This window comes from Ipomoea triloba, chromosome 3 (assembly GCF_003576645.1).
Source record: "Ipomoea triloba cultivar NCNSP0323 chromosome 3, ASM357664v1".
Classification (NCBI taxonomy): domain Eukaryota; kingdom Viridiplantae; phylum Streptophyta; class Magnoliopsida; order Solanales; family Convolvulaceae; genus Ipomoea; species Ipomoea triloba.
In genome coordinates this window covers 1,234,301-1,257,679 of record NC_044918.1, presented here as the reverse complement: position 1 = coordinate 1,257,679, position 23,379 = coordinate 1,234,301, and the positions used below count along the sequence as shown (strand labels likewise).

General features: G+C 33.7%; 3 protein-coding genes and 1 long non-coding RNA gene across 5 annotated transcripts; 3 read left to right on the top strand and 1 right to left on the bottom strand.

Moving 5' to 3' along the window:
• Positions 1 to 1,493: 1,493 nt before the first annotated feature.
• On the top strand, positions 1,494 to 5,658 carry LOC116012058 (E3 ubiquitin-protein ligase At3g02290-like). Its single transcript, XM_031251528.1, has 5 exons — positions 1,494 to 1,634; positions 2,127 to 2,502; positions 3,313 to 3,739; positions 3,961 to 4,112; positions 5,527 to 5,658. Exons 2-5 carry the CDS (start codon positions 2,386 to 2,388, stop codon positions 5,656 to 5,658), a joined length of 828 nt encoding a protein of 275 aa, XP_031107388.1. The 5' UTR covers positions 1,494 to 1,634; positions 2,127 to 2,385.
• Positions 4,895 to 8,488, top strand: LOC116014077 (E3 ubiquitin-protein ligase At3g02290-like). Its single transcript, XM_031254065.1, has 5 exons — positions 4,895 to 5,034; positions 5,527 to 5,902; positions 6,713 to 7,139; positions 7,361 to 7,470; positions 7,982 to 8,488. Exons 2-5 carry the CDS (start codon positions 5,786 to 5,788, stop codon positions 8,006 to 8,008), a joined length of 681 nt encoding a protein of 226 aa, XP_031109925.1. The 5' UTR covers positions 4,895 to 5,034; positions 5,527 to 5,785; the 3' UTR covers positions 8,009 to 8,488.
• Positions 8,489 to 9,147: 659 nt separating this feature from the next.
• LOC116012380 lies at positions 9,148 to 11,155 on the top strand. Its single transcript, XR_004097140.1, has 3 exons — positions 9,148 to 10,264; positions 10,755 to 10,930; positions 11,027 to 11,155. It is a non-coding gene; the product is annotated as an uncharacterized LOC116012380 (long non-coding RNA).
• Positions 11,075 to 15,390, bottom strand: LOC116012379 (truncated transcription factor CAULIFLOWER A-like). Of its 2 annotated transcripts, none has more exons than XM_031251902.1 (8): positions 15,102 to 15,390; positions 13,176 to 13,254; positions 12,781 to 12,845; positions 12,551 to 12,650; positions 12,385 to 12,426; positions 12,199 to 12,240; positions 11,977 to 12,071; positions 11,075 to 11,437 (listed from the first exon to the last, which is right to left on the bottom strand). In XM_031251902.1, the coding sequence occupies exons 1-8, from the start codon at positions 15,284 to 15,286 to the stop codon at positions 11,320 to 11,322; spliced, it is 726 nt and encodes a 241-aa protein (XP_031107762.1). In that variant the 5' UTR covers positions 15,287 to 15,390; the 3' UTR covers positions 11,075 to 11,319. The 2 variants fall into 2 exon arrangements, with proteins under 2 accessions (XP_031107762.1, XP_031107763.1); XM_031251903.1 differs by having other exon boundaries at positions 11,075 to 11,434.
• Positions 15,391 to 23,379: the final 7,989 nt, after the last annotated feature.

Genomic DNA, 23,379 nt, shown 5'->3' with positions numbered 1-23,379 from the left:
TGAAAGTAGAACCGTATTCACAACTGCCTGTCTGCATGAATAATTAATATATTGTGCGAAGACCAAGTAAACGTTGTACCGCTACCTACTACTTATAAGATGACGTACAAAATGACGTCCCAAGCTACGCTTTAAGATAAGTCACAATAACACCCTCATGGAGTCGTCGCATAATACCTTTCTAATACATAAAATAAAATTTATTTAATACACACCACTAAATAGTGATAACGAATTTTTCTTGTTATTCAATTTTTTTAAATAAAGAAATTAAGAAGATGCATAATACGATAAATTAAATATGGATAGCTTCTTCTTCTTCTTTAAACTAATTTTTATTTTATTATTTTACTAACGATTTTTTATTTAATTATTCTAAACAAGGTTTGTTTAAATAACAGTAATTATTTTAATACATGTTGAATAAAAAAAGAATGTTCATTCCAATTTAATTCACTGGTTATGGTAATATTTTAATTTTCTTGAGAAATATAAATGAGAGAGAGCGACAATGAGATTTTTAGGTGAAGTATGTATAAAATAAATATAATTATCGAACATAGGTCTTGGCAATAACAACTTTTTTTAAGGGTGAATTTTAGAGGATGTATAGAATCTCTCTCTCTTTCTTTTTTTTTTTTTTTTTTTTTTTAAATTTTTAATTTATCAAAAGACCTTGAGAGAATACACAATTTGGGGCACGTGGGAAAGAGTTGGTGATATCATGATTTAAAAAAAATAAAAAAAAAATAAAAAAAAAATTTATATTCTCTGGAAGGAGTGATTGAGCGAGTAGATCAGAGCATGATTTTGTATCATAAGTCTAATTCTATCCCTGAAATTAAAGGATGTGGCTTGCAAAATAATGGTAAAAAAACAGTAAAGTAATTGCAAATATGATGATGTGAAGGTATGACTCGCTTTTGAAAGTGAGAGGGTATTTAAGGGATAGTGTTAGCCTAAGGTCATAAGTTTAATGCCAGTGACTTTGTGGTCTAGTGGCACCCGGTTGCACCTCATATGGAAGGGGTATGTTCGAGTCTCAGTCTTTGTGATTCAGAAAGTAATTATGAACCGATATTACATTATAATAGAGTTAGTAGTACTCAAAAAAAAAGGTCATAAGTTTAATTATTGTCAACATATTTTTAGTTAAACTCGTCACACAAGGTCTTCGGTTTTCTTAATACAATTTATCTCTCCCTTCTCCTATATGATTTGGTAGCTATTATTGCATATGAGCAAAATTATTTATTAAGTAATTACGTCAACATATGGAATAAGCTAAAAACAAAGGAAGGATTAAAGGGACACCTAAACATAATTATTCCTGGTTCAATTGTACGAAGTAATATTTAATGATTCCCGACATGCAAAAATGGAATTAATTTTTTTTTTTTGGAGTATTATATTAAAAAATGAATAATGATTGATTAATACAGAAATAAAATTATAATTCATGCGCGATTGCGCGTAAAGCAAAATAGACTTTTGGCCCACATATAATATTACGAAATAATTCCATATGAAACGAGACTAGAATCATCGGACCTCCGATTTCTAGGTCTTTGTCTTTCCCAACCACCAGAATTAGTGTCCTATCTACTTCTCTTTCCCTCCAATTACTCAAGCTGGTACTTTTATCTTAATTTTTTTCGTAATTGTGCATAATTTTAGTTTGATTTTGCTCTTTTACGAGTGTTAATCAGTGATTAATCTTGTTATCTGGTATGGGTTTTCCCAATTTAATTGTTGGAGCGGGTTTTCTGGGTAAAGTTTTGATTTTTCTTGTTGTTTTCCTTCTGGGTATTGACCTTATCCGGATAATCTCGGATGTTTTGTATGTTTGTTATGACTTGTGATTATCTGATGATTATGTTTGGTTGATCGGTCTTAGTTTTGATCTCTAAAGAATCTATTTCCTTGGACCAGTGGAATTATCAGAAATTCCTTACTTCATTCAGTCTTTAGAAATTCTCTCTGTATTCATGATATTATTATGCTCCGGACTGTTCTGTTATAAATTCATGAATGTTTTTTTTCATGTTTTTGTATGTTGTTACAGTAGAACTCTTCAATTTTGGGTGCATTTTGTTTCTGAGGGCATAATTCTTCAAAATTTGCAGGTGATAGAATACATTACTTCCTTGAGACCCCAAGAAGAAAGAGCTTTTGCAGATGTTATCAACAGAGAGAGGGTGCTGGTTCGCATTGCCACTGCTTCTGCGAGCTTAGGGTCCTCTCTCGGTTTCCTTTAGTTATCACTGATTTCTATTCAACACGCTCTCTTAAAGTAACACCGCCTTGGCGTCTGGTCAATTGTGATTGTCAATGATACTGGAAATAGTGATCTAAGGGATTGAGGTTGATTATATACAGAGTATCATGGGCGCTGTTTGTTGCTGTTTGCAAGATGAGTTCGACAATTTTGCTAGCCCAAACAGCTCGATATATAGAAACTGTATATGCCTGCGGTGTTTCGTTCAGAACTTCTTGCATGTGGTATTGATTGATTACGTTTTACCTTCCATTTGAGTATTTAACTATTCAAGCATCATATGATTAAACCGTTTTGTAGATTAGAGTTTAATGTGTCTTATTTGATACTCCGTAGTATAAAGTTAAGAGGTAACTATATTGTAGTTTGAAGCAGAATAGGTTAATGTGAAATTTTGTTTAACATTAATTTGATTCCATGATCTTAATAGAGTCTTCACAGTTCTTTATAAAATGAGCTATCATGGTATCACCGTTGTTATGCTATCTGGCCAGTAATATGGCAATTTAGCAATCCTTGGACAGCTTTCGCTTTACTAATCCACTAGGACGGAATATCTTGTTATAGAAACTGAAGAGACTCTGATTATGCACGGACAATATAGAAGCTTGGGCTTCTAGAGTTCATGTATTTTGGAACACGATAAATTATCCAATGCCCTTGGTAGAAACAGAACGGTATTGAAGAAGGGAAAGATCTTAGCAATTAGCTTATAGAACTTTATTTATTTTTGGGTGATACATCATACATAGACAGCATGAAGAGCCAAGTCCAATACATTGCACGTGAAATACAAAGTATTTTTTTTCCACATGCGTTTAATTTCCAATTTGGCCGGGACTGGCACAATACTGGCCTTTGCATGTGTAAACTCAAAATTGTACACACTTCTGTTTCAGGCTTCTAAATTCCATTCTGCATATTAGCTCATTGATTCCACGTAATATGATACTAGTGTTTAAGTTAATCATTCTATTGCTCGGTTAAATTTCTTTGTTATATTGACTGAAAATTTCCTCTTGCTGCAATTGCAGTATTCATCATTATTTCGTAGAGGAGAGCAACACGCCATCCCTTCATCAACTCAAGGGACAACGTCGTTGAGTTCTACTGCATCTCTTGATACCTCTCTATCAGACATATACCGTTCTCCTCCGAGGCCACTACCTTATGATGCTGACCCTAGATATTTCCGCTTACAGCGAGATGGATTAGTCTCGAGAAGGGAAAAAGGATCAAGTCACTCACACGAGGAGACTGAACCTTTACGGAGAAGTGATACTGATGATGATTCAGAATCTTTGAGTACAGGAAACAAATGGGACAAGTCTTGTGAAGAAGAATCAAAAGAGTACAATTCTAAATCTTCATTGAAGCTGTCAACAGCTAAAACTACTTCTGGATTTCCTCATGTTTATTCTTCTTCGGAAGATGAAGACGTTTGCCCAACGTGTCTTGAAGGTACAGTACTGCAGTTTTTCTGTGCATTTTCCAGTTCGCTCCCTTCACCTTTTCTGTTAAGTTTTTTCGTCCTATTGTACTGTCAGTTTGTAAGTCTTTCATCAGGTTTATATTTGAGTTTATGTCACTGCAATATTTACAGTTGAGTTTCAGTTGAAGAAGGAATTTTTTGGGGTACTTGTTCAGCTGTTCTCACACATGGAATCATCTTTTCTTCGCAGAATATACCGAAGAAAACCCAAAAATAATGACAAAATGCTCTCATCATTTCCACCTTGGCTGCATATACNTTTTTTTTTTTTTTTTTTTTTTTAAATTTTTAATTTATCAAAAGACCTTGAGAGAATACACAATTTGGGGCACGTGGGAAAGAGTTGGTGATATCATGATTTAAAAAAAATAAAAAAAAAATAAAAAAAAAATTTATATTCTCTGGAAGGAGTGATTGAGCGAGTAGATCAGAGCATGATTTTGTATCATAAGTCTAATTCTATCCCTGAAATTAAAGGATGTGGCTTGCAAAATAATGGTAAAAAAACAGTAAAGTAATTGCAAATATGATGATGTGAAGGTATGACTCGCTTTTGAAAGTGAGAGGGTATTTAAGGGATAGTGTTAGCCTAAGGTCATAAGTTTAATGCCAGTGACTTTGTGGTCTAGTGGCACCCGGTTGCACCTCATATGGAAGGGGTATGTTCGAGTCTCAGTCTTTGTGATTCAGAAAGTAATTATGAACCGATATTACATTATAATAGAGTTAGTAGTACTCAAAAAAAAAGGTCATAAGTTTAATTATTGTCAACATATTTTTAGTTAAACTCGTCACACAAGGTCTTCGGTTTTCTTAATACAATTTATCTCTCCCTTCTCCTATATGATTTGGTAGCTATTATTGCATATGAGCAAAATTATTTATTAAGTAATTACGTCAACATATGGAATAAGCTAAAAACAAAGGAAGGATTAAAGGGACACCTAAACATAATTATTCCTGGTTCAATTGTACGAAGTAATATTTAATGATTCCCGACATGCAAAAATGGAATTAATTTTTTTTTTTTGGAGTATTATATTAAAAAATGAATAATGATTGATTAATACAGAAATAAAATTATAATTCATGCGCGATTGCGCGTAAAGCAAAATAGACTTTTGGCCCACATATAATATTACGAAATAATTCCATATGAAACGAGACTAGAATCATCGGACCTCCGATTTCTAGGTCTTTGTCTTTCCCAACCACCAGAATTAGTGTCCTATCTACTTCTCTTTCCCTCCAATTACTCAAGCTGGTACTTTTATCTTAATTTTTTTCGTAATTGTGCATAATTTTAGTTTGATTTTGCTCTTTTACGAGTGTTAATCAGTGATTAATCTTGTTATCTGGTATGGGTTTTCCCAATTTAATTGTTGGAGCGGGTTTTCTGGGTAAAGTTTTGATTTTTCTTGTTGTTTTCCTTCTGGGTATTGACCTTATCCGGATAATCTCGGATGTTTTGTATGTTTGTTATGACTTGTGATTATCTGATGATTATGTTTGGTTGATCGGTCTTAGTTTTGATCTCTAAAGAATCTATTTCCTTGGACCAGTGGAATTATCAGAAATTCCTTACTTCATTCAGTCTTTAGAAATTCTCTCTGTATTCATGATATTATTATGCTCCGGACTGTTCTGTTATAAATTCATGAATGTTTTTTTTCATGTTTTTGTATGTTGTTACAGTAGAACTCTTCAATTTTGGGTGCATTTTGTTTCTGAGGGCATAATTCTTCAAAATTTGCAGGTGATAGAATACATTACTTCCTTGAGACCCCAAGAAGAAAGAGCTTTTGCAGATGTTATCAACAGAGAGAGGGTGCTGGTTCGCATTGCCACTGCTTCTGCGAGCTTAGGGTCCTCTCTCGGTTTCCTTTAGTTATCACTGATTTCTATTCAACACGCTCTCTTAAAGTAACACCGCCTTGGCGTCTGGTCAATTGTGATTGTCAATGATACTGGAAATAGTGATCTAAGGGATTGAGGTTGATTATATACAGAGTATCATGGGCGCTGTTTGTTGCTGTTTGCAAGATGAGTTCGACAATTTTGCTAGCCCAAACAGCTCGATATATAGAAACTGTATATGCCTGCGGTGTTTCGTTCAGAACTTCTTGCATGTGGTATTGATTGATTACGTTTTACCTTCCATTTGAGTATTTAACTATTCAAGCATCATATGATTAAACCGTTTTGTAGATTAGAGTTTAATGTGTCTTATTTGATACTCCGTAGTATAAAGTTAAGAGGTAACTATATTGTAGTTTGAAGCAGAATAGGTTAATGTGAAATTTTGTTTAACATTAATTTGATTCCATGATCTTAATAGAGTCTTCACAGTTCTTTATAAAATGAGCTATCATGGTATCACCGTTGTTATGCTATCTGGCCAGTAATATGGCAATTTAGCAATCCTTGGACAGCTTTCGCTTTACTAATCCACTAGGACGGAATATCTTGTTATAGAAACTGAAGAGACTCTGATTATGCACGGACAATATAGAAGCTTGGGCTTCTAGAGTTCATGTATTTTGGAACACGATAAATTATCCAATGCCCTTGGTAGAAACAGAACGGTATTGAAGAAGGGAAAGATCTTAGCAATTAGCTTATAGAACTTTATTTATTTTTGGGTGATACATCATACATAGACAGCATGAAGAGCCAAGTCCAATACATTGCACGTGAAATACAAAGTATTTTTTTTCCACATGCGTTTAATTTCCAATTTGGCCGGGACTGGCACAATACTGGCCTTTGCATGTGTAAACTCAAAATTGTACACACTTCTGTTTCAGGCTTCTAAATTCCATTCTGCATATTAGCTCATTGATTCCACGTAATATGATACTAGTGTTTAAGTTAATCATTCTATTGCTCGGTTAAATTTCTTTGTTATATTGACTGAAAATTTCCTCTTGCTGCAATTGCAGTATTCATCATTATTTCGTAGAGGAGAGCAACACGCCATCCCTTCATCAACTCAAGGGACAACGTCGTTGAGTTCTACTGCATCTCTTGATACCTCTCTATCAGACATATACCGTTCTCCTCCGAGGCCACTACCTTATGATGCTGACCCTAGATATTTCCGCTTACAGCGAGATGGATTAGTCTCGAGAAGGGAAAAAGGATCAAGTCACTCACACGAGGAGACTGAACCTTTACGGAGAAGTGATACTGATGATGATTCAGAATCTTTGAGTACAGGAAACAAATGGGACAAGTCTTGTGAAGAAGAATCAAAAGAGTACAATTCTAAATCTTCATTGAAGCTGTCAACAGCTAAAACTACTTCTGGATTTCCTCATGTTTATTCTTCTTCGGAAGATGAAGACGTTTGCCCAACGTGTCTTGAAGGTACAGTACTGCAGTTTTTCTGTGCATTTTCCAGTTCGCTCCCTTCACCTTTTCTGTTAAGTTTTTTCGTCCTATTGTACTGTCAGTTTGTAAGTCTTTCATCAGGTTTATATTTGAGTTTATGTCACTGCAATATTTACAGTTGAGTTTCAGTTGAAGAAGGAATTTTTTGGGGTACTTGTTCAGCTGTTCTCACACATGGAATCATCTTTTCTTCGCAGAATATACCGAAGAAAACCCAAAAATAATGACAAAATGCTCTCATCATTTCCACCTTGGCTGCATATACGAGTGGATGGAGAGAAGTGATAACTGCCCAGTTTGTGGCAAGGTAATTTGCTATGTTTTTGTGAGAGCTGCTTTTATTTTTTTATTTTTTTAATATTATATTTGATGATAAGATAAACTAGATATGTGCAACTGCAATCCACATTTTCTGAGTTTATACTTCAAAACCTCCTTCATCTTACAGATCTATATTTCTACTTCTCTGATTGATTACCAAACATCATCCACGTTTTTCCCCTTGTACGCGGCATTTGTGAAAATGAAAATTCATGTTCTTTCTGGTAATTTCACCTAGTACGTACTGACAACTAATTGTTTTAGGTTACTTGTTTCTTGGCTCAGATATGCCTTAAAACTCCATGTCATGAGCCGTTATGAGCTTACTAAGGTCGCTCCACTTGTTTATTGCCCATCCCGTTAAACTAAAAATACTAGTTTATCATGTGATTAGTGTGTTAAAGCAATTGATGCTAGAACTGCTGAATCGTGATGGAAAACCGGTAGCAGTAGTGACTACATTCTTACCATAGCTTTTTGCGTTTGCTTTTTTATAGCTGATGGCATTCGATGAGACGACTTGATCTTTTCGCTCAAAAGCATTCGGTCGTGGACGAAGGCAGCAACTTATAAGGACAATAACTAGGAACAAAAACGACGGGGAGTCGCTGTGATATCAAAACAGGAAAATGGCGCCTTGTGGGCAAGCACAGTACATAAAAATAATTGTTCGGTGTAACTCTATTTGAGCACATTTTCTTCATTGTGTTTTTTCCTTGTAATTTTTAATGGATTGCATTCCTCTTTCTTGTCATTTGAAGTGTCTGTTCTGAGTTTGGGGTGTGGGGGTAGAGTAAAGATTTTGCCCCTTTGTGCACCCAGCTTTATCTTACTTTGACAGAGACATAAAAATTAGCACTTTGCAGATATTGGAAAGTAGCCCATATTTGAGATGACCTAGTTTATGTGTTGGGTATTATGTATGTATTACTTTTATGAAAAATCCCAAGTGCCCCTACTATTGTTACTCATAAATCGTAATTCCCCTGTTTGTGAGTGGTAAATGTAAGAGTGTTACTCATAAATCGTAACTCCCCTCTGTTTGTGTTCCCCTGTTTGTGAGTGGTAAATGTAAGAGTGTTACTCATAAATCGTAACTCCCCTCTGTTTGTGAGTGGTAAATGTTAGAGTGTATAGCATGATTCTATTTTTAAATGCTTTGAGAAATTAAATGTAGAATGCAGTAATTTAATTTTTTGTGGGATCTATGAAAAAGTTGGAAAAAAATTTTTCTTCCTCCACCCACATGACTTGACAAAAATCACGAAAAAGTGTAAGTTGTTGAGGTCTTGAGGATGCTCTAAGGTTCAAACTTGAGACCGAGAAATGATTTATATTATCTCATTCACACCTTATGAGAAATTAATAATTAATAATGAATTTGAACTAATATATATATATATAGACTAGTGATCAAATGAGTCTATCTTCTTATATGAGTTCGTGTGGACAAATTTGAACTGTTTATAATGATATGTCAAGGGATATATATTAATAGGAATTAATATATAAATATTTTTATTATTTTATTTTTAAAATATAATTGTTAATCGTAAAATTTTGTATTTTCTATAGTTTATTCTTTTATTTAAAAAATAAAAGAAATGTATAGTGATATGTGAGTCATCCGTGATTCGATCAAGAGCGTAATTTACGTGAAGGGTTAACCAGTCAGGTCAAACCGGTCGCAACGGTCAAGAGACTGACTGAGAGTGGAGCTTGTGTTTCCCGAGGCAGCTACCGCCGGAGCTATGGGGATGCCGGAAGGAATTCCCGGTGGCCGGCCATTGCTTGTGGCGGCGAACATACTGCTGTCTGTTTACCTAGGGTTCGAGTGTTCGACCCTTCATTTCCTTCAGTTTTCATTTTTTTTTTTTGTTTTTTTGTTTTTTTGTTTTTTGATATATTATTGCTTTACGATTTCTCTAACTTAACATAAAGTTGCCCATTGATAATTCAATTATTGGGATTCAAAAGTTCTCATTTTTAAGCTATTTGGGATTCTTAACTAATTGTTTGTGATTGACATGCTTGTTTGGAGAGGTTTTATTCATTGATTGCTTTGGTCATTATTTCATATTGAGTCTCCTAAGAGAATTTTAAGGTGGGGGAAAGTTTGGAAAATATAGAAGGAGAAAAGAGTGAATTTTGACTTGGCAGCCATTAAAGACATATTCACTGCATAAATAAGAGGTTTAAGAGAAGTAGAGTCTGTAGAGAACTACACCAACTAGAAAAAAAAATATTTAGAAATATCTTAAACCAGTTGTAGCTGCTGTATGTACAATATGATGAAAGTTGCAAGGAGTTATAAATTTATATTCTCCCAAACAGGGCTAATGAATTTGGGAAGTGGGTGGGGGTCATTCTGCAGTACTGACAGATGCATGTTCTTTGAAGTTTTTTGTTTTGTTTTGTTTGTTTGTTTGCTTTTTTTTGAGTAACGAGGAAACCCGCAGCCACTACCCAAGGGCGTCCGTTGGGTTAATCCCGTACACTAGCCGGCAAATGACCATAAAGAGTTAAATCAGTCTAAGTTGTCCATAGCTGATTGGTTCAAACCAATAAGGCCAATAGGCCGCTTCTACTAGAGTCGAACTTGTAACATTGTGGTTACCAAGCTAACAACCTGGCCACGTGGGGTTGCCCCCATGTTCTTTGAAGTTGTGTGAGTTTCAGGTTGTTGCAGAAAGCGTGACTTTGTTGAATGCTTCAAAAGTTGAGGATGTTGCATTTTGTACAGGCTCTGATGCACTAGCATTCCTTTGTGAAAGATTGAGGTACTTTTTTTTTCCCTCTTTATGAAGCAGAATCTACTTTTATTATAGTTGCAACATTTATTAAGGCCATTTAGCACCTCCGCTTTGCCTTTTGGTAACATCTCTATGTACATTTCGTGGACTGTTACTTGGCTGTTTCACTAGATTAGACTCCATTTCTTCTAAATAAATGTTAGCATTTCCTTAATTAACAAGATCCCTAAAGTTATCTGTTGTAACCTTTACCCAGATTTTAGATATCTACTAAGCATGCTTTATGTATTTTGCATTTTACCTGCCATGGCATTCATGAATGAAGATGGTTACTTGTGGGCTTGTGGCCTTTGAGCTGAAAGCTTTTTCTCCCAATCCTTGTTCTTTTTTGCTGTAAACGTGATTCTCCCACTCCTGGCTCCCCCACCAAACAAAATTAAAAGGGTAAAGAGAGAAAAGGAATATATACCTAATGTTATGGTAGTGGCTTAATATCTCTCTACTATTTCGTTTGTAGGGAGCATTTGCTTAAAGGGGATGATCATAACTACAACGATGATGAGTTTGATCTTTGAAGTCATTGACAGTTAAAACGCTTACACTGTAATCGATACTTACTTCTCATATGATTGTTCACTGTAATGTTATTTGACACGGGGATGCCAAGTGCACTCGGTACACTGTACTTTAGAGGTGAAAACTTGTATGGCACAATTGATCATTTCTGCTAAATATAAGAATCTCGATAACAATTGTTATTTCTATCTAATACATCATTTTTTTTGTTAGTATTCCCAGATTTTGTTAACAAGATGATATTATTTGGATACAAGCTCATGTTTAAAAGGGGGGGCTACTACATTATATTTCGTGTACAAATGTCTCATACAAGCTTGGAGTTCCAGGAAGGGAATGGCGGGATATAGCTCTTACAAGAAAAGATCTTCTATATAGCTCAGTGGTTGAGATCGAGATTGAGATGGTTAAGAAAGAAGAAGAAGAAGAAGAAAGTACAACGTTGTTGTTTCATAGGACTTACGTTCTAAAATGTAAGGCGGATTGGAGCCATGGCTGGCGGGTTTTCAGTCTTTGTTGTTGGGATGGCGAAGCATCCATGGCGGCACGAGGGAGGTAGAACAAGGGAGAGCTTGACCTCTATTCTCTGAATTTTTAGCAGCTTCTGTTGCCCTAGCTATGCTGCTGTGAAATTGCAATATGGTCAGACGATGCTACACCATTGTTATCAAAGAAAACAATTGCAGATTTAACATCCCTTGGCAGGCCCTCATACTTCTAATAAATCTCATTGCATCAAAGCTCATAATCTTGATTGTATTTCACCTCAATTAAAAGTACGACTATCAGTAAAGGTATGCCTTCATTATTTTATTCGGATAGTGGGGCGTAAATCACAGTGACTCAGCGGCCTGTTCTGTGGAAGGATTAGTGCCTAGTGCCCACAAGGAGCCCAATGTAACTCCCACACTACGGCTTCGATAATGTGTCCTTACCCACAATCTATCACTTAGAGCATCCTCATTAGTCTAGAACAAAAAAGTGAAAAACCAGCTTCTCCTACAAAGATCTCGAACATTCTCTCTCGTTTACCTCACATTTGGCTGCACAAAAAACACCCAAAAACCATCTAATGGGGATGCTCTTTGTAAATGAGAGTTGGTGGGTATTACTTAAGAGTAGGCATAAAGAGAGATATAGAGAGAGAGAGAGAGAGAGAATACCCAATGGTTAGGTTGGGAAGTGGTAAAGGTGAAACCAAAGGCTGGGGTGGCATGGAGGTTGATGCTGAGTTTAGGACTAACTTTTGTTGCTCCAACTGCAACATAAAGAAAAAAACCAATATTCTTTTATAGATATATTGATTTGTACTGCGAGAACAAGTGTCTTCACAGTATCATACAATCGAGCATATTGTTTGTGCAAGAATAATAGCTCTACCATACCTGCTTTGCCAAGATATTGTTTTGTACCTGCAATGCTCTCTCCTGCCAAAAATGAATCCAATCCCACTTTTCAAAAATCTTGGTCACACTCATTTGCAGTTGTGATAGACATGAACTAATGTTTGTGATCATAAGAATAAACAACAAAGAAAGATCAATGAACAACAGAAGCAACAAATACAGTACCTTTTTCTGAAGCTCAGATATGGACTCATGCATAAGCTGGTTCTGCACATACATTAACCAGTGGCAATAAGAACATGTAGTGTAATTTATCAGTACGGTGTTTGTACGTGTCAAGCATAATATGATATAAAATATAAATGTGTAGTCTAACTGAGACGGTACTTGCCTTTCTTGTTCTTATTCGCTTTAGACCCGTGTCCAGCTGTTGCTCTAAACTCTGAAGCTCTCTTAGACCAAGGGGCTCCAGATCATCTCCCAGAAAATTCCTGCATATATATTTTATGGAGGATTCAATTCAACCATCACTGTCTATATATAAACCAGTTCTGATCTAACAAAGAATCATCACACGACAGCTTTTCTTGCCACCATGAAGCCAGTCTGGTATATATATACCTCGTATTCCTTTGCAGAAGTTCAATCCTTGAAACCAATTTGGGGTATTGACAAGTCCAGTTTTGCTGCACAGTTCCAAGAAAATGAACAAAATGAGAAGACATCTTAAGATAATCTTAATTGATTCCAATATCTTCAACCCATTTGAAAACTTTTGAGAAATTTCTAATAAAAAAGATGAAAAGTAAACCTGGGTAACACCATAAGACATGTAATACTTTTTAGTTAAAATGCAGTAATATTTTTTTTATATACTCATAAAAATTATTATACGTCTCATAATGAGACAGTCTGTTTCACTATGAAACAGTCTCACAGAAGACTTATTCAAAGATCAAAGGAGGTCTTAGGATTAACAGACATAAAGCTTAAAACCAAGGATGTAGAAAGGCTGCCTGTTGTTCGGAGTCGTTTGTTGTCATCCTTTGCTCTGCATAGGAGTATCTCTCGTACCTGTCCAGAATGTTTTCCATGCTGGAAACACAAAGGAATTGAAGTTAGAACTCAACACTTTACCATGCATGTTGAACAAGCTTTAGGCAAAAATTACAATGCACTAAATGATGGTTCGTGTTGAAGGATGAAATTATTCATTTCAATAATAAACCGATGATGTATGATTTTAAAAATACTTTCTTGATTAAACTAAATGTTCACTTTAAATGAATCAATCGATCACCTCTGCTCTTAAAAAAAGAATTTATATATTTTGACTGTATTGAATATTATCCATGTGTAACATAACGTAACGAAATTCAAACTTAATATACTGAATGTTGGTATGTTACACCATTGGAGTCCAAACTTTATATATGTTATTAATCATGCATTAGAAAGACCAAAATAGAAAGATGACATTAGCACCACCTAAGTATGACTAACATTAGAAAGCATGATTGCAAAATAACAAATGATTGTATTATTCCTGACAAATAAAGGAGCTTTATATATTATATAGACTAGGTATCTATACTTGCCCTATGTTTTAGCTTGCATTATCACAGTATAAAACAAAGGGGAATAAATGAACAAATTCTGGGTTTGTTTGAAGGTTATTCTGATTTGTATCAATAATATTCTTCACCATATACTATACCTTAACATGCTTTGGTGGCAAAGCATGATAGCATCACTATGAGTATATATGATTGTGTGTGTGTGTGTATATATATATATATATATGACTGATTGCTTGGTTACATCATTACCCAAGTTGATAAAATGTTATTGGCTCAATCTTTTACTAAAGTATAAAAATGGGCATTTTGAATACTTTAGCAGTATAATCTATGTGCTATTGCCACCTAATGCAAAAGCATGGGTGAATTGAATGAAGAAGAAATTAAGGCACAAGTGTTGAACCTATGTGCTTAGCAGCACAAAAAGAGTGCAGGGAAGTCTAAGGAATATATGTAACCTCCATTGTTGAAGAGCAATTGTATATAAGTATAAAACAAGATTATATTTTCCTTTGCCGGCTAGAATCAAAAGGCGGGGTTTAACCTGTATACACCCTCGAGTAGTGATTGCGGGTTTACTCGGGTTTGTATTTGGTTTGAGTTCTTTTTCTTTGTTTCCTTTCTCAAAGAAAAAAGAGATTTGGATAAAGCATTCAGAGAACCTAAGATGTATAATTACATTCTGTAATACACAACAGATCCCTTAATTATGTTGCAGACTAAACTTTCTCCAACATAGTACTAGGAATAGTAATGGCTGCAGACTGAAAAAGAGACACACATGAATATTAATGGAAAAAAGGCAATCCATAGACACAAGGCTCTAGAATATGATCCTTTAATCTGATGATACCTACATCAAATGTTGTTGTCATTACATGCAAAAAACAAAAGTTTTATGTTCCCTATACAACTGCTAGTTTTCTGCAAACAATCATACCAGCCACTGCTAAGAACCAAGAAAAAGAAAAAAAAAAAAAAACAAAACAAAAACAAGTTTTTATGTGTTGTAGTAGCTAGCATGAGATCAAGCATCTTGCAAAACAAGAAAATGTGCCGGCCCATTCGATAAGACAAGATTTACCCAGAGCACACCATCAGGCAGTGATGTGGTTTCCTTAAACCTCAAAATTAAAGAGAACCTTAAAAAACCAGCAATTATATGTTGTGTAATGGGAGAGACTGTCAGAGTGGTGGGCATTATAATTACACTAAAAGGGGTTGTAATCCATGATTATGGCAAGCTAAAAAGGGTATTTATCTTTTGGCAAGCTAAGGAAACCTCAATAAAATTCAATGAAACCCAAAAACAAAAACTTTAAATTTTCTTGAATGAAACCCAAGATTATTGCAGCATAGTACCTGGAATCAGTGGAGTACTCAAACAGTTTCCCTTTGGTGGAGAAGACAATCAAACCCACCTCAGCATCACACAGCACAGAGATCTCATGAGCTTTCTTCAACAGCCCAGACCTCCTCTTGGAGAAGGTGACTTGCCTGCTAATCTTGTTCTCGATCCGCTTCAGTTCAACCCTACCTCTCCCCATTTTTTCCTCCTATAAAAAGCTAAGATTTTGAAGCTAAGAAACCCTAAATCTTGCACACAATACACTCTTTCCCCTCACTCAAAATTCTGATCTTTTATATGGGATGTTCATGCCACTACAAAGCTTTAGAGTTTAGTCAATGCCCAAGCTTGTTCAGAGGTGTGGTGTTTTTATGTATGTATAAAGCTTCAGTCTTTGTATGGAACCCAGTGGTAGCAGTAGAAGGGTGTATTTATTTATACTTGTATAATATATATATTATCCATGTGGTCCGGTGCAAACTTTGTTATCTCACGAGTATAATACTCTATATGTATATGTATACTCGATTAACGTAGTACACACTTTATTACTTGACAACTGTGATATTTTCTTTAATCTATACATGTACTTGTTTAACGTGGTACAAACAAACTTTCTTACCTTACGAATATAATACTCATTATTTATAGGTATAATTAAACTTTATTATCTGACGAGTAGAGCACTCTTTACTTATATAATTAATTAATTAATAATGTGGTACAAACTTTGTTATCTTAGCTTATAAGTATAATACTCTTTAATGACCCCTCTCTCTATATATATAGTTAACTAGCACAAGGGCAACTCTATTTGAATTGGTTGAGTAGCGACTATGGATAAATTAAAAGTTAACTAGTATAGTGAAAATTTGTAATCGGGCAAATATATGATACACTATACTCATTTCATATTTAGTGTATCCCAAAGTATTATTGATTTTCTTACTTTTCTAGTTAGACCATTCTAAAATGCTAGGAATTATCTTAGAGAAAAAAAAAAAAAACAGAAACACAAAAGCATAATAATATAACTTTTACACTTTAAAAAAGTTTCAAATTTTATACAAATTTGTTTCTTTAAACCATAATTTTGACTCATTTATGTTTAAATAAATTACTCAGATATTAAATAGACAGATTTTATATTGTAACATAGCCAATAGTACTACAAAAAATCATACAAAGTTTCCAACATCTTACGGATAGTATGGCATCAACTATTTTATCAATTGGGTGAATAGAACTATTTGAAAAAAGATTTAAAAAAAGAATTATACTCAATATTATTTAATTATTTGACAAGTTTATTATGTATGGGTTATTATTAAAGAAAAAAAAAAAGCCAAGTCAATTGACATGGGCTCTTCGACCTTGATAGGCTATATCTACCCAGTCAGTCATTTAGTCAACTTGCACCTCTAGGTATAACTAGTTGGGACATAGGAGATTGCATGCGTTACATAGGAGATTGCATGCGTTAGAGGAGAAGAAGCACGACTTGAAGACGGGCATAATAGAACTAACCAATTGTCCCAGTGGTCCAATCAAAAGAAGAAGAAGACAACCCGGTGGACCGACTTAGTATAGGCCGATTCCATACATAGTATAAATAGTTCACTCGATCCTTTTTTAGTACTATTGACTCTCCAATCTATTTTTTTCTTTTTTTAGTACTACTGACTTTGTTACAATGTAGTATCTGTTCATAGCTACTATCTCAATTTAATAAAGCACAAAGAGACAACACTACTCTCTCAATTTAATGAAGCACAAAGAAACAACAGTTGTCTCCACTGAGGCTCGAACCCACTCCCTTCCACATGGAAATGTAAACCGGGTGCCAATAGACCACGAGGTCTTTGGCCTTAGACTCCCATCTAATTTATGCCAACAAACCCTTCTTTTATTATAAAAATAAAGAATTTATCAAAAATATTGACTCAATTAAAAAAAATTAAATTATTTATAAATAAAAACGTTAACTCAAGTAAAAGAGATTTAAATCACTTAAATACTAGGCTTTAATAAGTTAAAAAAATATAAATGAACAAATACTATAACGTAATAGGATCAATTGTATTAAAAATAAATACTAGACTTTAAATTCCCATTGGTCTGATATATCATATATGTGATATTCTTGAAATGAAGGGTGGCAGAAAGAGGATAAAGAAATGAAATTGGGAAAAGTGAGACAAGATGGATTTGGCAGGCGATGTGTTGTCGAGAGGGGAGTGGATTGTAGGGTGGCCGGGTCGTTAATGTCGCGTTTAAGGGCCACAGGCACGTACAACCTAAGCCAATTACCTCGTCCTCGGGCTCACTGTTTAATGATCCCCTAACCCCTATGCCACTCTAATTCTACTTCCATCGTCCCTTTGCTCATGATGCCTCATGCCTCATGCCTCATGGAATCAATCTACACTTTCAAATTTCTCATCACCAATTCACCACTAAAAACAAATTCAAAGTTGATAACACTTTTATTACGTGTCTCCTTTTTATTTGAAGAAAAAAAATGAGAAAAAAATTATAATTCACTTATATTATGACAATGCGAGTAAAAAGTGAGAGTACACATATCCTACTTCAAACAAATCGTCCTCAGCTCACTCAACACTACACCTTTTATATTATGTCATTTTTTTAGATACACACTTTCGATAAGATGAATTTCACCTGTTAAGTGTTAAATAAATTTAAAAAAAAATTAACAGGAATTTCAATCGTTTAAAAAGCATTGCGGCTGAGATACAAGCTAAAAGTCTCTTTGAAAGCTTTGGAATGGATAACTGAGTGGGTAGAGTATGATTATCATCATAGAAGATTATGAGTTCGATTTATATATGCAACGCTTTCATGGTCGACCTTGTCGTACAAAGTCTTTATAGTGCGACTTACTTCTTCAGTGTAGTTTGTAAACCATTACACAATAGATAAGTTTACCCAATGCACCACTCGAATAGTGGTTGTGGGTTTCTCGGCAGTCCAAAAATACTTAGTTTACATTTCTCGAATATAATATATATATAGCCACTATGAGTTTCATTTGCTCATCATCCAAAAAACAATCTATTTGAAAGTATTTTAAGCATCTTTTTTGTTTCTACAAATGGAACTAAAGTTAACAAGTTGGTATGTTTAAACTGCACCAGATGAGCTCAAAGGAGTGTCTATTAATAGTAACTTTGATGAATGTATCATTATCTCTTTCAGACTTTTGTATAGAAGACATTTCATCACAATTTATTTAAGGATATTGTGCGTTTCAAAACTTATAATGTTTAAAAAAACATATGTATAATAAATTGTTATTGAGTATTGTAATGATATTGGTAACGTTAATAATTGTATCTATTAAAATATATTTTAAACCGTACTAAAAGGATCTTGTATGACGGGCTCAATCAAGAAAGTGTTAGCAATAATAAATTAAAGACATGATCTTTTGGTACTCATTTTCACTCACTTGTCCACCTCTCACGGAGCTACTAGAGGAACATAGACGTTTTAGAGGGCGAATGCCAATCATCCATGAGTGTAGGATCAAGATGATTACATACTACTATACATGCTGCAAATGGTTTTCTTTTATTAATATTATATCATTATTGTATTGGTAATTGAGATTAAATACATAATTATTAATTAATTAATTGTCATACCATAGTCAGAGGTGGAAATTAACAATGTAATAGGAGTGGTCCCTTGGGTACGAGAAAGGGGTCTTGTTTCCTTGTTGCGATACTTCACGCAGTTAAAGATAATAGAATCATTGGGGGACCATAGTACTCAGCCACGCACATTGCTCTAAAATACATTATATAGTACACATTCTATTGCTCTAACCAAACCCTCAATTAATTATCTCATCCCTTGGGGGACCATTTTTTCACCAATCTTCAAAAACGGAATCAACTAAGGGATGAGGAAAGAAATTCCGAAAATAAATTTACCGAGTCAGTGGAGTATAATTCTCGTACAAAGATGTTACAAATTCGATAGTTGCTAATACTCTTTTTGGTTGAGATTGTCTTGCATGATTTTTTTAGTGCAATTTACTTCTCTTTTATGATTTGTGGCTATTATATAGAAGAAAAATTTACTCAATGCATATCTTTAAATAATAATTGTGGATTTTATTCGTCGAAAAGAAAAGAAAAAACAAAACAAAATAGGGAGGACCTATTCTAATACATTAAATCCTGGTGTTTTATCGTTATCAGTGTTTAAAGGGACATAACTCCGCAAAATTTGCAGACTATTCAAATCTTAGATCTTACTTTACCCCTTCACCATGGGAATAAGATATCATTTCCATTACCTTTGTTACTATGATGTTAAGACAACCTTAACTTTAACATACAACATCATATTTAATTTCTCGTTTCAACTATTGTGTTTACTTATATTTTATAATACTCCGTATGTTATTATACAAACCAGGCCGAGGCAATCCTAGATGAATTGATCGGACAGTAAACTTGATAACTACATACAATATTCAAAGTTCAAGTCTCTGTGAGTCTGTGGGACATGTTTATTAATTTTCTCATTAGTTTGAGCCGGTTTGTTATAGACAACTTAGGTTGGCTTTGTCAACTAATAAAGTCACAAGGCACTTTTCATTCGAGAGTGCACATTCTGGTATTTCAGTTTGAATTAATCAGTTATGTACAACTTAGATTGGTAATCAACGAGGGTCACAAGGTAAGGCGTTAGCCTTTCATCATAATACACCTTTTAACCGTCGTTGTAAACTTATGGCGTATTTTATTTTTACCGGAGTGATCTTGTCCCATTGAGAAAAAATACGGAGTAATAGCAATTCTCTAGCAATTATTTCCTATCCTACTGCCTTTTGGGATTTCTAGTACCTCGGCAAACCAAAATTTTAGGAAAAAATAACGTTGTTAGTGCTGGTTTTGCCATTGATAGTAGTAGACGACTAGCATGCAGTAGAATATTACTAGAAAGAAGCATAGCCTTTCTCAAAATGTGGTGGTGGAGCAGTCCAGCACATGCATGACCAATTTGTATAAAATAACTTAAAGTTTGTATCTTTATTTTGTACATACACATATATATAGACTATCTCTCTTACTAAATATAGATTATGGGGTTTTCCTTTTTAGATAATCTTATTTTAAAACAAAAATGATACTCTCACTTATTAGTTATTACAGAGAATAAAATAAAATTTCTAGTCACCTCTTAATTTGTAGTTTTATATCAACTAGGGTTATAAGACGGACTTGACTCAAAGCTCACATTTGGATATCGATTTTAAGCTTTTCCGTAAGTCAAAGAATAAAACTGTTGATAAACTAGTTAATACGAGTCTTTAACACGATTGGGGTCTTAGGTGCCTTGAGAGACCACCGATGAAAATTCAGAGGATTTTGGTAGATGACATTATGGTGTAGCTTGTTCAAGGTAGGTGTATGTTTAGAACGACTAGTTTTCTGGTGCCCTCCTTCTTTTAATTTAAAAAATTCACTACATAATAATATTCACCCTTTGTTGTTTATTGATTAAAAAAACAAAAGAAAAATATTATTTTACCATTCATGAATGGGTAATTTTCAAGGAATAAAAGGAGTCAAAGAAATTTTCAATAGTGGGTAATTTTTTATTTTATTTTTTGCAAATGGGGTAATTTTTTATTTTAAAATTAAATTATTATGTTATTATTTCTGCTAAAAATGGAAAAAATTCATTATTCCTCTCTAGGCTAGTCTAATTATAGCAACACCTTTAAATTTATCCTTCTTTATGGCCACTTTTTTTTATTAAAAAAATTAATGAATTTAGTTATGTTTTTTTTTTCTATAAAAATATGAATTTCTATTATATTTTTCTCCACTATCATGATGCCCAGATTCTCATAGCTAGGTTTCTTCTTCGATCGGGTAAAAGAAGTATTCTTTGTATGTGGGTCTTGTTTCATGCTTTTTCTTATCCAATGTACAAGAATTGAAATGCAAAGCTAATAAGTATAGAATGTGGCCGGTTAGGGTTGATTGTGATTTATTTAGTGTTAATCATTGATTAGGGTGAAATAATTACATTCCCCACTCTTGAAAAAAGAGTAGGAATGGAAGATTATTGGTGGTTGATGCTCAATTTGTGGAATTGAATTTTTGGATTTTAGTCCAATAGAGTTGTGGCACAAGTGTTAAGCAATGGGAGAAATTTATTTTTATTTTTAGAAGTAATAATTGTAAATATTAAATAAAAAGAAAAATCATTAAAATTAGGAGGGGATACCAAAGCTCCCTAGCTAGGTTCTAGATCTCTATGCTCTTCCTTATTGGAATCTCAATTATATATGGAAAATGGCAACATTATCAAAGACAACTTAACCATTAAAATAGGAGTATAATAGCTGAAGTATAGATAAAATGACGTGAGTCTCTTTCAGTTTAACTAAAGGTTTTAGGTTTGAATTGAATCTTAAAAAGTTCGGGAGTGCTTTGAGCAATTAAGTGCTATAATATATATATATATATATACACACACACACACACATTATATAGCACATTCAGTTTACGGTACTCTGTTCAAAAAAATACCAATACATCATCTAGAGTTTTGAATAAGCTAGTATGAGCCAAAACGATTAAGCTCTGCAGTCTACCGTTCCAAAAGGTAACACAACAAGATCTATCGATTATGGCTAGAGATCTACACTGTTGCTTCTGCTTTCGCTACTATTAGGTTAGGTTTCTCGTAGATTCTATTAATATCAGTATGGTTAGATTATATTTAGATATAACATATACATGATATCCCTAAAAGGCTAAAAGGGCGAAAACCAGGAACCCTAATCATGCATGGTAAACGTAATCAAAGAGGTGGCATGGAATATAAATATATAATTAATACCTTAAAGATTAATTAAAAAAATAATAAAAATTGATTGGCCTGGCAAGGAGAGTTAAAAGAACCTTATACCAAATAGTGGCGATGGCGGCCGATGATCCACACCGTCAATCTATTCTCACTATGTGAGGTGAGTGATGGTGTTACGTACTACCCCAGCAAAAAGGAGAAAGAGAATGAAAAAAGAAAAGCTGATTTTAACTTATATTATTGTTTTTAGGATTAATTATTTATATTATTATATGTTTATTTTTAGGATTATATTATTTTAATGTGTTTTTAACGACCGCAATTAAGATGTTTATTACTCTCTTTGGTTCCTTATTTTAAGGAGTGAATATGCCCCCATAGTTTCAATTTAGTGAAAGTGTAATTGAATATATATATATATATATATATATATATATATATATATATATATATATAAAGGTTTTAAATTCTTGATTTTCTATAATCAGGTTATTATATTGATGGTTGTGTAAGTTTTTTTTTGATAACCAACACAAACTTTCATTACGTAATAGAAAACTCAAAAGCTGCAAGACCGATGATTTGTTTGTATTTTTTTCGCTTACAGGAGTTCAACCCGGGTTCTCCCAAAATTCTTTGTCACAAAGAGAGTTCACTTGCAACTTGAGTTACCCCATTAAGTTATGATTCTTTTGTATGGTTAATGACCTAAGAATATTCAATACTTACGTTAGACAAAAGCTAATTAGAAAAATTAAGTACAGTTGCTGTCAAATTTTAATTAATAAAAACACATCTCTAAACACTTATTGCCTCATTCATATTAACAATATCTTATCATGGGAGGCCATACATGTATAAATTATGTATTCACTATTCTAACTTATAAAATAAATTATCTATCACAGAAATTTCATTATTCTAATACATAAAATACAACTTATTCCAAAATGTTTATTATTCTAACATGGGTGCAAAGTAATTTTTTCTTTAACATCAAAATGATATGGTTTTGCCAAGAAAATGAGACAAATTGGATTTTGCATATTGAGTACATGCGACTATGTGAGAAAATGGGTCAATGGGCTTTCATTTAAGTATATTTGTAGGATGTGGATTTCTTAAATGGACTTCACAGCCATCCATGGGCCGACAATACTCCCATAGTCCTATACTTGTCTCTGTGAAAAATATTATAAAATATAACATTTTCAAAATTGAATATAGAAGCTGAACAATTTTTTTAAAGGCATATTGCATTATGTATTCTCATCACTGTAGGACTTCATCTAAGTCGCGTCTGTGCAAAGTTTGACTCTTAAAAGAATGTTTAATTTATAATTCTTTAATATGACATATCTAAGTCGCGTCTGTGCAAAGTTTGACTCTTAAAAGAATGTTTAATTTATAATTCTTTAATATGACACACTCTTT